Below are 17,568 nucleotides of genomic sequence, written 5' to 3' on the forward strand. Positions count from 1 at the left end.
TTCCTGTCATCAGCAGGTCTATTAGGACAGCGCTCCTAACAGGCTTCTGTCTGGCTCACGCTACCACTGCCTCTGTTATTCTTTAAGCCAACAGGAACTGAATCTTATTACAGGACACACTGCTCACTAGCACTTAACGAATTATGTCAGCTGTTTAGCTTGCTGCAGAGCAGCTTGAGTTGTTTATTTTTTTGTATCTTAGCAACTCGGCCTGCTTTTTAAATTGGGGCTTTTGGAGCCAGGCATCAAAGCTTTAATAAAATACATAGAAAATGTTTTACTAGCAGAGCAGGGTCTAGGCGTAGTGGTACCAAAAGAAATCAGTAACGGATAAGATTTCCATATATGAGGGAAAGAAATACCATGAAGAGCAGGCCTTACCACCAAGAATTAATGCACTGTACTCCAGAACCAGTAATTGATTGATTAATTGATAAACCACAACTGTAAGAAAAAATGTTAAAGGAAATGGGTTAATGAGCCCACTATCTGTGAAATGATTCAGCAACAAGGAAGTGGTTTGCTTGCCACTCTTCTTATGAATAGAGATCCCAGTGGATCACATGTTGGAGAAGAAATGAAGATATCTCATTGCCAGAGATGGTTTTACTACTGAACTCCTCTGTCAGAATATTGGGTCTGTGCACTGTAGACTGTGACAACATTTGATTTCCCACAATTTAGTTTTCAGAACTGAACCGTGCTGACACTTGACAACTGTTGGCTTCAAAGGAAGAAGAAATAGCTGCTAGAGTTGCGAGCACATCCATGGTTACCTATAGAAGGTAGATGACCTGCCACCAATGTGGTCTCTCTTTACCAGCTGGTATCACCGGCCCTAATATGGCACTAAGTGACATTGATTTGTACATTCTTCTGATACAAGCCTTGGGTGCATGATGCATTACCCATGGACTTCTAGTGTTCACTGTGGAATGATTTCACATGATTGGTATGACTGATTCTTCATCTTCCATTTCATTTTTTAAAAATTGGTTTTACAAAAACAACACTGGGCTTGTATATATGATGTAGACTCATGTGTCCACTACAAAGAGCAGTTCCGTGCAGTACGATAAATCAAATAGCAGGGAAATGTTTATACATTTATAATCTCTTTTATTCCTTCAAAAACTTTGCAAATCCTTCTCCTCTTTCCCCACCATTCCTCATGAGCTTTGATGCCCTTTAAGCAACAATTGTGGCCTAATGGCTACTTTCAACTTACTTGTATTGGAAAAAATTATGTTGACCTCATCTATATTTCATAATAAAAGGTGATCAGAGGAATACAAATTGTGGCTTAAAGGGGAGCCAGACTCATGCAGGAAGGGGGGAGGGCAATTTTAAGTGGTCATTATTCCTTATTGTAATTCCCATTGTCTCAGCTACAGACCACCTGCCTGATCTTAGGCAAACCACTCCAAGGGGTCTGTGCCCCATTTGTAAAATGGGGGGGTAACAAAAATTGCTTCTTCTCTTTTGACTATTTAGATTGTCAGCACCCTACTACGGTGGCATGACCTCAACGTCTTACTGTAGTACATACAATAAATAATGACAATGCCCAAAGGGAGTTGAGAAAATAAAAGCACAGCGTTTACCTCTGCTGGCTCTGCTTCGAGTGCGAACACCTAGCGCAGTGGTGCTTTCCCCACTGACGGAGGAGGTCTTCAGCACAGCCTTCATGTTCTCGTGCTCTGCTGCATCTTCAGCATACTGCAGACCCTGTGGCTGGCTCTGAGATGGTGCAGAGTTGCTGGAGAACTTTCCAGACTGCAGAAAGAAAAATAATTTGTTTAATTGACACAATCTAAATTGACGAGCAAAGGTGGGTGAGGTAGTATCTTTTACTGGATCAAATTCTGTTGCTGAGAGAGAAACTTTTGAGCCTACACAGAGTTCTTCTTCAGGTCTAGGAAAGGTATGCAGAGCGTCACAGCCAATTACAAGATGGAACAGATAATTTAGCATAAGTTGTTAACATGTATTTCAAGGGATCATAGAGGATGAAGTGGCCCTTTCACAGTGCTCCAGTCATAAGAAGGAAAGGAAGGCGGAGGGGAAAGGGGGGGAGTAGCAGCTGGAGGGGGTTGTTACTGGGGCTACAGATTGTTGTAATAAACCATCAATCCAGTGTCTCTATTCAGTCCATGATTTTTCGTGTTTAGCAAAGTTATCAATTTAAGCTCCCAGGCTTGTTTTTAAAATTGTTGTGCAGGTTTCCTTTGAGGATGAGGACTGACAGGTCAACTGCAGAGTGAGAAAAGTGTTCACCCACAGGTGACAGGCAGTAGTGTAGCTAGGGGGGGAGCAGGGCAGCGGCTGCTCCTGCACCGAGCAGAAGTGGCGTCTTTTTAATTACTTGGTGCCTTTAAAATTTTTACTCACCCAGTGGCGCTCCGGGTCTTTGGTGGCAGGTCAGGGGGAGCAGAGATAAAAAAAAGGCACCACCCCCTGGTACTCACCCAGTGGCACTCCGGGTCTTCAGCAGCACTTCAGCGTCGGGTCCTTCACTCGCTCCGGTCTTCGGCAGCATTGCGGTGGCAGGGTAGGGAAGCGGGGGATGTCCTTCAGTGCTGGAGACCAGAGCGAGTGAAAGATCCGACGCTGAAGTGCTGCTGAAGACCCAGAGCACCGCCGGGTCAGTACCGGGGGTGGTGCCTTTTTTTTTTAATCTCCGCTCCCCCTGTTTTTTCCACCTGGCTCCGCCACTGGTGATAGGGTGTTTTTGTCTTTTATCATTTTCCTGTGAGTTCATTTGAGAGCATAGTGATTGTCTGGCTTTATCCATATAGTTGATATTGAGGCATTTAATGCACTGGATGAGGTACACTGCACGCTGTGATTGGTATATATAGGACACATGGACCTTGAAAGGTGTATTGTGGGGGCTGTTGATCATTGTAGCAACAGAAATATGTTTTCAAGCTTTTGCATCTGTTGTTCTGGCAGGGTCTGGGCCTACTTTGAGTTGGTGTGTCCTGGGTGTGGGGAACTTGCTTCTGATAATGAGTTTGGAAAGACTGGAGGGTTATTTGAAGGCCAGAAGAAGGGATTCAGGAAAGATTTCCCTCGGGGGGGGGTTTCCCCCAGGGGGTCCCCAGGGAGTATGTGTTGTAGTCGTTTGATGATACCCCATATGGGTTCCAGTGTGGGGTGATAGGTGACAACTTGGGGTGTGTGGTCAGAGAGGTTCTAATTTCTTTATTGAAGTTATTTAGTTCTAAAGAATGAAACTAGTAAAGAAAATATGCCATTTGTTTAAGACCACATATCACATGCTGAGCCGTAGACACACAATCAGAGATCCTTGCCTGCCTGGACTCATTTGTAGTAGTACAGGTAGGCTCAAAAGAGTGGGGCAATATTCATAGATTCATAGATACTAAGGTCAGAAGGGACCATTCTGATCATCTAGTCCGACCTCCTGCACAGCGCAGGCCACAGAATCTCACCCACCCACTCCTATGAAAAACCTCACCCATGTCTGAGCTATTGAAGTCCTTAAATCATGGTTCAAAGACTTCAAGGAGCAGAGAAGCCTCCCTCAAGCAACCATGCCCCATGCTACAGAGAAAGGCGAAAAACCTCCAGGGCCTCTCCAATCTGCTCTGGAGGAAAATTCCTTCCCGACCCCAAATATGGCAATCAGCTAAACCCTGAGCATATGGGCAAGATTCACCAGCCAGATACCCAGGAAAGAATTTTCTATAGTAACTCAGATCCCATCCATCTAATATCCCATCTCAGGGGATTTGGCCTATTTACCCTGAATATTTAAAGATCAATTACTTACCAAAATCCCATTATCCCATCATACCATCTCCTCCATAAACTTATCGAGTAGAACCTTAAAGCCAGATAGATCTTTTGCCCCCACTGCTTCCCTTGGAAGGCTATTCCAAAACTTCACTCCTCTGATGGTTAAAAACCTTCGTCTGATTTCAAGTCTAAACTTCCTGGTGGCCAGTTTATACCCATTTGTTCTTGTGTCCACATTGGTGCTGAGCTGAAATAATTCCTCTCCCTCTCCTGTATTTATCCCTCTGATATATTTATAGAGAGCAATCATATCTCCCCTCAACCTTCTTTTAGTTAGGCTAAACAAGCCAAGCTCCTTAAGTCTCCTTTCATAAGACAAGTTTTCCATTCCTCGGATCATCCTAGTAGCCCTTCTCTGTACCTGCTCCAGTTTGAATTCATCCTTTTTAAACATGGGAGACCAGAACTGCACACAGTATTCTAGGTGAGGTCTCACCAGTGCCTTGTATAACGGTACTAAAACCTCCTTATCCCTACTGGAAATGCCTCTCCTGATGCATCCCAAAACCGCATTAGCTTTTTTCACAGCCATATCACATTGGCAGCTCATAGTCATCCTATGATCAACCAATACTCCAAGGTCCTTCTCCTCTTCCGTTACTTCTAATTGATGCGTCCCCAACTTATAGCTAAAATTCTTGTTATTAATCCCTAAATGCATAACCTTACACTTCTCACTATTAAATTTCATCCTATTACTATTACTCCAGTTTACAAGGTCATCCAGATCCTCCTGTATAATATCCCGATCCTTCTCCGAATTGGCAATACCTCCCAGCTTTGTATCATCTGCAAACTTTATTAGCACACTCCCACTTTTTGTGCCAAGGTCAGTAATAAAAAGATTAAATAAGATTGGTCCCAAAACCGATCCCTGAGGAACTCCACTGGTAACCTCCCTCCAACCTGACAGTTCGCCTTTCAGTAGGACCCGTTGCAGTCTCCCCTTTAACCAATTCCTTATCCACCTTTTGATGTTCATATTGATCCCCATCTTCTCCAATTTAACTAATAATTCCCCATGTGGCACAGTATCAAATGCCTTACTGAAATCTAGGTAAATTAGATCCACTGCATTTCCTTTATCTAAAAAATCTGTTACTTTTTCAAAAAAGGAGATTAGGTTGGTTTGGCACAATCTACCTTTTGTAAAACCATGTTGTATTTTGTCCCATTTACCATTGACTTCAATGTCCTTAACTAATTTCTCCTTCAAAATTTTTTCCAGGACCTTGCATACTACAGATGTCAAACTAACTGGCCTGTAGTTACCCGGATCACTTTTTTTTCCTTTCTTAAAAATAGGAACTATATTAGCAATTCTCCAATCATTCGGTACTATTCCTGAGTTTACAGATTCATTAAAAATTCTTGCTAATGGGCTTGCAATTTCAGGTGCCAATTCCTTTAATATTCTTGGATGAAGATTATCTGGGCCCCCCGATTTAGTCCCATTAAGCTGTTTCAGTTTCGCTTCTACCTCTGATATGGTAATAATATTCACTTCTCTCCAAGAGAATGGACCCTGATAGCTATAAGGACAAGGGAATATCAAGGTATATAAAATCCTCAAAAAAACTCGGCATAAGTATGGGCTTTAATCTTCATACCTTTTCCATCAGAGCATAGGGTGTGAAACAAAGACCTGCTGTGTGACCTTGGGTAAGGGCCTGTCATATAGACTCAGATACCACAGTGATGAGCACCCTAGATGAATCAAGTTAGCTAAGTAAGAAGTAGGTAAGTTTCTTTTGTAGCCCCAACTACGGGTAACTTGGCAGAGCAAAAGTAGTTTCACTGTCCATGAAAGGAGACGTTTTCCTGCTGTCTCTAACCTCCCCCTCTACTCCTGCCCCTGCATATCTACAGATAATAGTTAAGCAATTCTAACAGCAACTACCTACAGTAAGTTAAAAATATATTAAGAACAACACTGAAAACATGCTGCCAAATAATTTCATGGCTGGAGCACAAAAATTGCAGGCAGCAGTAAGAAGAACAAACAAAACCTTTAACCAATTTTGGAATCTGCCCTTCACTCACCCGATCTGTGTATGATTTCTATATTACTAAGACAACATTAAAAACAATTTCTAAATTAGCTGCACATACATAACACAAAGTAATGCGACAGTAGGCTGAGGTTTCATCAGTTACAGAAGAAACCTGTCTAGGATTGAAGCCTCTAAGAACTTCTGCAGAGCAAAACATTTTTAAGGGAGCATGATGATTTAAGGGAGCAGAGGAGGAGCAAGTTATATTTCTATTTCAGCCTATGGATGTTAATGTTAAAATGTGCCACTTACTCTCATGGTTCTTACTGTCAGACAGAATATTTAAGGTATGTTTCTACTCTGAAAAGTGATTACATAAAAATGATAACTTGTTACTCAACAGTTATTCAAAGTCATATTTGCAAGCATCAGGAGCTAAAATATTATTTAAATTTCTCCTCACTCCTGTTAGCCCTGCAGACATAACACAAATATGAGAAAGTGTGTTGAATGTTACTCCTTCTTTTGCACCATAAACAGGATTGTTTTGTTAATTTCCTATTATAAGGCCAATCAGTTGCACTCAAGAAAATCCATAGAGCCTTTATTACTGGTGATGATGCTTCAGAAGAAAAGAACCCAGCTTGACTCTGAGAGCCTATGTTGAGTTTGCAGGGCTGGCTGTTAAGAAAACCCCATTGTTTTACCTGTAAACTGAAAATATTTGATCTGGAAATTACTGGGAGAATGATACTATTTAAACAAAATGATTTATCAGATTAGAACTGTAAGTTAACCAAATAACAAAGCAATGATCCTTACAAAGCATTGAGCTAAATATATTAATTTGAGATGTACTGCTGATGGTGCATGTCTAGAATTTGTTTTAAAAATACCAGTTTGCCTCATTTGGAGGAAGAAAACGTGTAAGTGCTAGAGTCTCACATGTGAAAATAAAGGTTAGAAAAATATTAGTGATAAATGTCTATTGCAGTGCATGCCAGTCTTGGTTTAAAAATAATATTGACAGTAGGTTGAAAAGTTAACAGACACAAAATGTCACAGAAAAACCAAAGGAGACTATCATCACATAACCAATAGTTAGAATACACACATTAGTCAAATATTTTTGCACACATGTTAATTCAATAGCATGAATTGTTCCATCTAATGGATTCAAATCATCATTCACTTGGTGATTCCTCATGTTCTGTCCCACCCAGACATTAAATTATAATCTTTGAGGAAGAAGAGGTCCCAGATAAGTAGCTTCCTACATATCTTTCATTTTCAAATGCCCATGCTTTGCTTACCCTCAAAGATTAGCCCCTTGTGCAAATGACTGTCATTATGAAGCACTGGGCATTCAGCAATCAAATTGCTTGGTTAGTTGAATTGTATGAGTGAGCTATATTTGAACAAAATGCATTACACAATGAGATGCTGTCCAGAACAATAGACTGTTCCACTGGGAATACAGCTGGTATGTCAGCTGGTACATTATTTATTCAATTATTTTCAGACTCATGTATTAAGAGGAATTTTAAGAAGTTCATAAACTATTCCATTTTTCAATTCTTTGGGATCCACAGTGCAGATGTTGCAAAATTTTGTTTTGCATCTCTATAGACAAATGTTTGAACTGCTCATAAAATAATGTTTTGTGAATAGATAGCCCAACATTGATTATCCCATTGTCATGGGAACCTTCATCCAAAGTTTTTCATCACTCAGATTATTGAAGTTTTGCATAGTTAAGGGAATAATTAACTTAATTAATGATTTCGGGAACTGGAGAAAGGAAGTTTCAGATAATTAAGGCTCCAAATCAGGATTTATAGGAGAACACAAACTCATGGCTAAAGCAACTTTAAAAACAGTCTTATGATGGAGCCAAAAAGCCACGAGAATGAAAGTCACAGTGCACGGTTCCAGTTGAGCTAATGGACTTGAGCATTCCATAATATTTGTGTTAGAATTAGATCTCACTGCACACAGGGGATGTGGAAACGACATGCTCTTTCAAAGAACCATACCTCTACATCCTCCTCTTCATCGGTCTATCAGGGGAGACGAAGAACAGGACAAAGAAGGACAAAGAGCAATGTTTAGGAAGTATAGTATGATCAAAGCATGGTATTGTTTAAGCAATGACAAGATGATCTGTAAATAAAGGTAGATAAGGAAATACTTCATACAGCAATCAACTTGCTGCTTCCTTTTAGTAAAGAAAAATTTATGGATGCTGTTATCTTCTTCAGAAAAGGGATTGCATTTACTCATCTATGCACCCAAATGCATATAAATAGAACTGGCAATAGAACCAAGGCAAAGTTTTAAGAAGAGTTGCCTGCTGCCTTATCTCAGACAAATTCCAAAGTGAGGCCATGCTCTATCACCCTTTCATCTTTTTCTTTCCCTCAAATCATGGTGTTAAATAACACTATGCATCTTTCTGCTCCAATGGAACCATAAAGCAGCTGTCCCCTGGCTGCATGGAAGGAGGTGGAGGGCTCTCTTGTTGTCCCAAATAATGGAAAGACAGGCTGTATGGTTGGCTCTGGCTTCTCTCTCTTAGCCCCTCACCCACCTGCTAGTGAGATAAAAGCTCTCTCTTCCTCTCCTTCTCTGTGATGTTTCTTGGGCACCCATGACTGTGAGTCACCTTGTTACACGCCATGTGAGGGAGACTTGCCTGTGCTTAGCTGGGTGTCAGCTCCCTGACACCACCAGCCTGCTAGCCACCCAAGCCCTCTCCTCTAGGCTACATCACACTTTTCTTCTACTTGTAGGTTAACAATAGGTGCACCCTAGAACCCGAGTCCCCTTTGAATTGTACCCCTGTGATATCTAGTCCCTGATGCTGGCTACTCTCAGAAATTCCAGATCCTCTGCCCCCAAAGAAACAGTGTACCCCAGTTTATCAGTTTTAGCTTAATGCACCACTCCTGCAAACCACACAGCACTTGTGAGCACTTAGGATAAAACAAAAGCAGGATTATTTAAGAAAGAATACAGATGTAACTAGAAATGGGAGAAACTGATGAAACCAACTGATTACAACACAAAGCAATATCATAAAACTCGAACCCGGGTCTACACTTATCAATAGTTACCTCTCCTATGCAATAAGGCAGATTTTCCCCAAAGTTCAGTCTACTGCAGATCTGGCTGGTTTAATAAAAACCAGGATCATGAAAACCCCCTTACTCCCCAAGGGTTTTCTCAGTGAATGGACATGGAGTGTTATACTGAAAACAGCCTTTTGTTTCTATTCACAGATAGGGAGAACCCCTGGCTTGCTCTAAAGTTTCTTTTTTGCCTTTAAGTTTTTTGTTTGTTGTTGCCTTTGAAGGTTTCTCACTCAGAGTCTCAGTATTGCATAAGGCCAATTGATTGAGCCTTGCATTGCATCACTGACCAAACAGAGTGGGGTGATAACTCCCCTTTGCCTGAATGGGCCATCACCAAGACACGTTAACACTTGGTGACTAACTTCTACTCCTGGTCCATAAAGCATTCTTTAAATATAGATATTTTATTCCTTAACTATTACCCATACTTACATCTCGTAATGATTATGAATCTTGATGAGCTTTCTGTAGATACCATACACATTACTCTTTATGGATAAATATGATGTATGAGTTTTGTCAGATCTCAGGTGCAAGATATTTGCAAAGAACAGGGGACCCTATGCTACAGGGGTCTGTGTCACACTCCGCCCAGTTGATCTGTTAGCAATCATTGGCACTTTCTCCTCTTTTCCCATGTTCATAATAGGGAGAGGTACTGGAGGACAGCCTGGCTACTCCTTCTCCCTATGTAGTGACTGGTTTCTCGGGGGCTCATTTTCTCTACCTTTTGCTTTCATAACAGGGTGGCTTCCGAATCACTGTGTCTTTTTGCTTAGAACTTGGATCTCTTCTGTATCTCTAAAACACTGTCTGGAAGTCAGGTAATTCAAAGTTGACATTTGAAAGAAACCTCTAAATGTTCGAAAGTATGAAAAAAAGAGAGTTAATGTCCTCCCCATACAACCTTAACTCTACCTGTGTGATCCCATCCACACCCTATCACCCCCTGCCCAAAAACATGAGATAAATATTAGCCCTCATACTTCAAAATTGACATCTTGAGCTGCATAGCCCCAGCTATGCTGGATTAAATTGGACATACAAATGTGTATATCATTCACCACCTATTTGACCAAAGAAACTAGATTCAATTCACTCTTTTTCAGACAAAAACACCATCAATATCACCGTGACTCTTAAGAGATGAAGGATGGTCTTGTGGTTCAACCATAGGACTGACAGTTTGGAGACCTGGAATTTATGCTTGGCTCTGCCAGAGATTTCCTTTTGGAATTTAGGCAAGTCTCTTAATCCATCTGTGGTTTATTTACAAACCTGATGCCTGGTTACCACAATGATGTTGTGAAGCTAAACACATGGACGTTTATAAAGCACTTTGAGATTCTTGGATGCTATATAAGTAGGATAGTCCAACAACAATAATTATACTTTATATAAAAGTAAAAGACCTATCCAGCTGGACCTCCTAGTCCTCCAGTAAGTAAAAGACCTATCAGCCCCAGCTAAACAAAGCACCCAAGCGAGTGCTTAACTTTAAACAGGTTCAAATAAAACACATACTTAAAGTGCTTTGATGGACTGGGGCCCTAACTCCCTGACATTAGGCACTGGAAACCATAGAAATATATTAATCCCTCACTATGCTAGATTGTGTGCTGCAGACATTTAAAACCTAGTGTACTCCTGCACTTAGGCTACACAAACCATGGTGGATGTAGTTTATGAAATCTGCAACCACAGTATATGAATTTTAAGATTTCCTTAAATTTGTGGAGTTCAGGCCCAATCACCAGTGTATGAAGTGTTGAACCTGCCAAATTTCAGGAATTTTTTTCATATGTCCATATGAGTCATGGCTCCAGGGTAGACTGCTCCTTCTGAGATCCCTTTCCAGTGACAGGCCCATGCCTCCACTTCTCTTTGGTATGGGACCATGCAGTCCAACCACTCTCCGACTGGGTCTCCAGATTACACCCCTCTTGTTGCCAACCAGGATATCTAGCAGGCTTGTTGCCTGCAGGAGTTTTCCTTTGGGAGCCTACACTTGGCATTCCCCTCAAGCCTCTTGGTAGACATGACTTAGCCTGGGTGCCCCCTTTCTCTTCGGCACCATTCTGTAACCTGTTACCTACAGACCCTGATTCTCAGGCAGTCTGGCATCTCTTTGCATCCTTGTCAGTGCTCACTGACACTTTCTGGGAAGCCTCTCCCTTTCCTCTCATGGTTTAGTGTCCTCCTTTGATTCTACACTTAGTGTTGGGAAGATTAAACCTGGATGGAGTCACATTGCCCAATTAACAGATTCCTCATTGTTCCCTCCAGGACTCTTATCCCTGTTATTGTTTTGTTATTCCTGTTTGGTCCTTTTAACCACCTCTTTGATTTAGCTCCATGGCAAGTAACAGATCACACAAACACTACTCCCCATTCATGAAGAATAACCCAGATATTCCCCAGTTCTCAACACCTATCTCATATGAAGTGTTCTCAGCGTGATAGCCTAGGAGGGCATTTATTTATTTTATTAATATTTGTAAAATGCAAACACTGAATTTCCAGGTTTTTAAAAAATACACTGTTCCATTAATTCCCCACCCCCTGCAAGCTATTAATATATATTTTCTTATCTTATCTCCAGTTCAGTAATGATTTTTGTCTGGGATTGATACATTTTGTTCCAAAAACATTCATCATTAAATAGGAAAGCTTCATTTGTTTAGGCGCTCATCTAGTTTTCAGCACGCTCTATGTGACAAGATTAGCTGCATGAGAGTGCTGAGAAGCACATTAACGTTACTTTTTAAGGGCATGTTTGGTTCAGAGAGTGAGCTGTTTATTTTCCTTTGGGCATAGTGGCACTGAAATGCAGCCAGACATTTTGCAGTGGGACCTCAGCAGATATGTTTATTTTGTTATTCGTATTATGATAGATTTTTTTTTGCAATCCTAGGGAAAACAAATTCCTCTGAAAAATGGCCATGCAGAGTTCTTTGAATAAATAAAAAAGAGAAAACCATAGAAGCATCTTGGAAAGAAAGAGCATATCTGTATATTAATCCATACACAAAATGAAGAGAAAAATAAAAAGAAAGGGGAAAAATGAAGCAAAAACATAAAGTAATCTGTCAGAGACATTCAAAGAAAGGGAAAGGGGCAGAGGACAATGCTAAGTGCATTTTCCAGAGTAAGAAAGCAATCCACGCTTTGTGCAATTTATTTATTTTACAACGGTTAGATTGTGACAGCAGCAGCATTTCAGACTCAAGAAGACAATTTCCTTCTTGCTCCCCCCTTTGCTCCAGGGAGAAGTGATTGGCTGATGGCTTATACCAGCAGCAGACTATTACCCCTTGCCCCACCATGCTTGCTCAGTTCCAGTAGCCAGTGTGTATTGAGAGGGACAGAATCAAAGTTCTGTTCATTCCTCTCCCATCTGCTCTGGGTGGAAGGGAGTAAGCAGTTTGTACAGCACCCGTGATCCCTATAGGCCCATACCAAATCTCTGTCGCTGTGTGGATGGGCTAGAATGCAGCCCTACAGTTACTAAGGATAAGAGTTAAAGTAGTAAGTGAATTACTCAAGTCTCCTAGATCAAAGATTAACCAGATGGGAATTTTCCTTTTTTTCTTTCTTCTTTCTTTAATGGTTAAATATATTTCAAAATGTTTTTGAATTAGGAAAATGTTAACAAAAGTAACATTACCAAACAGTACTGGAAGAATGCAGCTAGGATGAACAGCTCCCCTAGCTTTCTTTGTGCATGAGCTCTGGCTTTGAAGGCTGAAAAGATCTCCAGTTCAAATCCTAGGGATTCAACTTTTCTGTCAAGTTCACATGCCAAGCACAATTTCAGGAGACTTTTTTTTTAAAAAAAGTCTTCTCTAGGATTTGTGCGGGGGGGATTTTGCCATATTTAAATATTATTTCTATTAAATAGAGTTTTGGAATAGAAACTCTAAGGAACTGTACAAAAGACAGCTACATAATTCTGGGGGACAGGTACTTTTCAATGTTATTAAAAATAATTGAAAAGCTCAGACTCAAATGCATAACTGCATTTCTTTCCTATCTTTCCTGCTTATTTTTCAGTGAATTGCATTGTTTCTGAGAGTGCGAGACTGATATCACTAGATAAAGGCAGACATAGGGTTATTTCTACACTGCAATCAAGGGTGAGAAGAAGGGTGATTGTAGCACGTGTCAACCTACCCAAGATAGAGTTATTCTAGCTAGTGCGAATATTAATAGCAGCAAAGTGAAGCTATGGAAGCACAGGCTTCCGCACAGGTTGTACAAGCCCATCTGGGATCCTGAGTACATGTATGGGTGGCTAGTCCATGTTCAAGTCCGTGCTGCAGCAGCTTCACTGCTATTGGTAGCTGAGCTAGCTAGCTTAAAGCCACCTCGGGTATGTCTACATACGTTGTAACCCAGCTTCAGTGTAGTGATTGCAGTGCAGTGTTGCAGACACGAGGCACCCTTCCCCTGTAACTGTGACAATGCGCCATTCTTCCATTTTTATTCTTTTCCCATGTAAGAAACATCTGTTGGGAATTACATTAACAATACCAAACTCATTTCACCATGAGTGACCTAGAGAAGTCAGGAGCAAAGGTCTGTAGAAATGAAAGGCTATTACAAAAATTGGGAGTCTGTTTCTCAGACCTAAAGCCCCTTCCATGTGAATAACGCCACTGAAGTCTATAGGAGTTCTGCATCCAAAAAGGTCAGCAGGATTTACCCTCCGCCCTTCAAGACTGATTTTGGTTGAGTGGGTTTAAAAATAAAGGGATATGTATTTTCTTTTCTAGAATTGGAAAGGTTACCTTTTCTTGGGATTCATGTAGACCCACAGTGATAGGATGCGGGACTCGATCCTGGGAAGATTTGAGGGTTGTGGTGGCTATTCAGCTGAACATGAGTTCCCAGTGTGACACTGTAGCCAAAAGAATGATTGCAATCCTGGGATGCATAAACAGTGTAATCTCGAGTGGAACAAGAGTGGTTATTTTACCTCTATATTTGGCATTGATATTACTGTTGCTGGAATACAGTGTCCAGGCCTACGACCACAATTCAATAAGGATATTGATGTTAAACTGGAGAGGGTTCAAAGAAAATCCACTAGAATGATTAAAGGATTAGAAAACATGCCTTATAGTGATAGACTCAAAGAGCTCAATCTATTTAGAGAAGGTTAAGAGGATAAGGATATAGACTTGATTACAGTCTATAGGAACAAATATTTAATAATGAGCTCTTCAATCTAGCAAAGAAAGGTTCAACACAATCCAATGGATGGAAGCTGAATCTAGACAAATTCAGACGGGAAATAAGGCATAAATTAACAATGAACATAATTAACCATTGGAACAATTTACCAAGGGTCATGATGGATACTCCATCACTGACAGTTTTTATCCATGATGACTCCAAGATATATATTTTTGAGTGGTAACAGCTAATCTAGAACCTATCACTATATATGTGTCGCTGGGATTATTTTTTCCGATGTGCATTACTTGTGCACTTCTCAATGTTGAATTTCATCTGCCATTTTGTTGCCCAGCCAGCTTGTTTTGTGAAACCCCCTATAACTTTTCACAGTCATCTTTGGACTTAACTATTTTGAATAACTTTGTAACATCTGCAAAATTTGAAATGAATATTCTGTTACCAGGTGTATATTTACTACGCATAGCAGGCATATCTTTTCACTTCCATGCATAGAAATATAAACTAATCAGAGGTTTCAGAGTAGCAGCCGTGTTAGTCTGTATTCGCAAAAAGAAAAGGAGTACCCGTGGCACCTCAGAGACTAACAAATTTATTAGAGCATAAGCTTTCGTGAGCTACAGCTCACTTCATCGGATGCATTACTAACAAACTAATCAGAAAATCTAAAGTTAGCAATAAAGCAAAGACAAAAGAAACCTCCTAACATAACTGCTCTATTTCATTATTCTCCCCATACAATTGCCTGCCAGCATGCTGAATTACAGTCTTGTTTTTTGAGTAGAACTGGCTTTGGAGATGTTAGGTATCTCTCTGTTTATATGGGGCAATGGGGAGAGCAGGTGTTAGAAGGAAGCTGTAGCAAGTCTTCTGATGTGACTGTGGCTCTGATTTTACCATGTGCCACAACTGAGCGGGGAAAAATAAAAACAACATTACTTGACTATATTTAAATGGATAATTCCTATACATGTAGATCACAGAAAGTCCTTGATTCACCCACATGCCCACATAAGCAATCTCCTTAAACAGAGGACTATGTGTCGTGCTGGTGAGGGGCCAGTGGTTGTGGTACATGTTGGTACCAATGACATAGGGAAAGGCAGGAGAGAGGTCCTGGAGGCCAAATTTAGGCTGCTAGGTAGGAAATTGAAGTCCAGGACCTCCCTGGTGGCATTCTCTAAAATGCTTCCAGTTCCACGCACAAGGCCAGGTAGACAGGCAGAACTGCGGGGTCTCAGTACGTGGATGAGATGATGGTGTATGGAGGAGGGTTTAGATTTATTAGGAACTAGGGAACCTTTTGGAAAAGGGGAAGTCAATACAGGAAGGATGGGCTCCACCTGAACCAAAATGGAACCGGATTGCCTGAACTTAAAGTTAAAAAAGTCATAGAACAGTTTTTAAACTAAGGTCTGGGGGGAAAGCTGAAAGGTATGGAGGAGCACGTGGTTCGGACAGAGACATCCCTTAGGGGAGGATCTATTAATGAAGATTCTCTGTGTCCTAGTAAGGAGGAAAGGACGGAAGATGATAAAATATGGGTAGAATCTGATGAAAAATAGTCAAATTAAAAAGAGTTCCATTCAATTACATCATGTATTGGCAGACAGCTAAAAAGTGACAATGTTTTAAAGTCCTTATATACAAATGCTAGAAGTCTAAATAATAAAATGGGTGAACTTGAGTGCCTTATATTAAGGGAGGATATTGATACAATAGCCATCACAGAAACTTCTTGGAATGAGAATAATCAATGGGAGATAGTAATACCAGGGTACAAAATATATCGGAAGGATAGATAAGGTCATGCTGGTGGGGGAGGGGCACTATATGTGAAAGAAAATGTGGAGTTAAATGAAGTAAAAATCTTAAATGAACCCAACTGTACCATAAAAGTAATTCCATGCTTGAATAATAAGAATACAGTAGTAGGGATATAGTACCAACCACCTGACCAGGAGGGTGATAGTGTCTGTGAAATGCTCAGGGAGATTAGAGAGGCTATAAAAATAAAAAAACTCAATAATAATGGGGGATTTCAACTATCCCCATATTGACTGTGTACGTGTCACCTCAGGACTGGATGTAGAGATAAAGTTTCCAAACATCTTAAATGACTGCTTCTTGGAGCAGTGCATCCTGAAACTCACAAGAGGATAAGCAATACTTGATTTAGTCCTAAGTGGAGCACATGATCTGGTCCAAGAGGTGAATATAGTTGAACCACTTGGTAATAGTGACCATAATATAATTAAATTTAACATCCCGGTGGGGGGAGGGGGAGACACACCATAACAGCCAAACATGATTGCATTTAATTTCAGAAAAAGGAATTACACAAAAATGAGGAAGTTAGTTAAACAAATTAAAAGATACAGTCCCAAAAGTGAAGTCCCTGAAAGCTGCACGGAAACTTTTTAAAGACACCATAATAGAGGCTCAACTGAAATGTATACCCCAAATTAAGAAACACTGTAAGAGAACCAAAAAGATGCCACTAAGGCTAAATAACAAAGTAAAAAGAAGCCATGAGAAGCAAAAAGGCATCATTTAAAAAGTGGAAGTTAAATCCTAGTAAGGAAAATAGAAAGAAGCATAAATTCTGGCAAATGAAGTGTAAAAATATAATTAGGCAGGCCAAAAAAAGAATTTGAAGAACAGCTAGCCAAAGACTCAAAAAGTAATAGCAATTTTTTTTAAAAGTACATCAGAAGCAGGAAGTCTGTTAAACAACAGGCGGGGCCACTGGGCGATTGAGATGCTAAAAGAGCATTCTAGGACGATAAGGCCACCGTGGAGAAACTAAATGAATTCTTTGCATCAGTCTTCACAGTTGAGGATGTGAGGGTGATTGCCAAACCTGAGACATTCTTTTTAAGTGACAAATCTGAGGAACTGGCCGAGATTGAGGTGTTATTAGAGGAGGTTTTAGAACAAATTGATAAAATAAACCGTAAAAAGTCACAAGGACCTGATGGTATTCACCCAAGAGTTCTGAAAGAACTTGAATGTGAAATTGCAGAACTACTAACTGTGGTATGTAACCTATCATTCAAGTCAGCTTCTGTACCAGATGACTAGAGGATAGCTAATATGACACCAATTTTTAAAAAAAGGCTCCAGAGGCAATCCCAGCAATTACAGGCCAGTAAGCTAAACTTCAGTACCAGGCAAACTGGCTGAAACTATAGTAAAGACCAGAATTATCAGACACATAGATGAACATGATTTGTTGCGGAAGAGTCAACATAGTTTTTCTAAAGGGAAATCACGCCTCACCTATCTATTAGAATTCTTTGAGAGGGTTAACAAGCATGTGGACAAGGATGATCCAGTGGATATAGTGTAGTTAGATTTTTAGAAAGCCTTTGATAAGGTCCCTCATCAAAGACTCTTAAGCAAAGTAAGCTGTC

The 17,568-nt window shown here is 40.4% G+C and overlaps 1 protein-coding gene across 5 annotated transcripts in view; it reads right to left on the bottom strand.

The window, feature by feature from the left end:
• Positions 1–17,568, bottom strand: part of FHOD3 (formin homology 2 domain containing 3) — a 623,525-nt gene that overhangs the window by 23,650 nt on the left and 582,307 nt on the right. For 4 of the 5 annotated variants that reach the window (XM_043508620.1, XM_043508619.1, XM_038393016.2 and 1 more), the window contains one exon: positions 1,605–1,776. In XM_043508620.1, coding sequence (XP_043364555.1) covers positions 1,605–1,776 — 172 coding nt within the window. Of the gene's footprint in view, positions 1–1,604; positions 1,777–7,855; positions 7,880–17,568 lie in introns of all 5 variants that reach the window. The other variant, XM_043508621.1, reaches the window with a different exon arrangement.

Source organism: Dermochelys coriacea, chromosome 2, assembly GCF_009764565.3.
Source record: "Dermochelys coriacea isolate rDerCor1 chromosome 2, rDerCor1.pri.v4, whole genome shotgun sequence".
Classification (NCBI taxonomy): Eukaryota; Metazoa; Chordata; order Testudines; family Dermochelyidae; genus Dermochelys; species Dermochelys coriacea.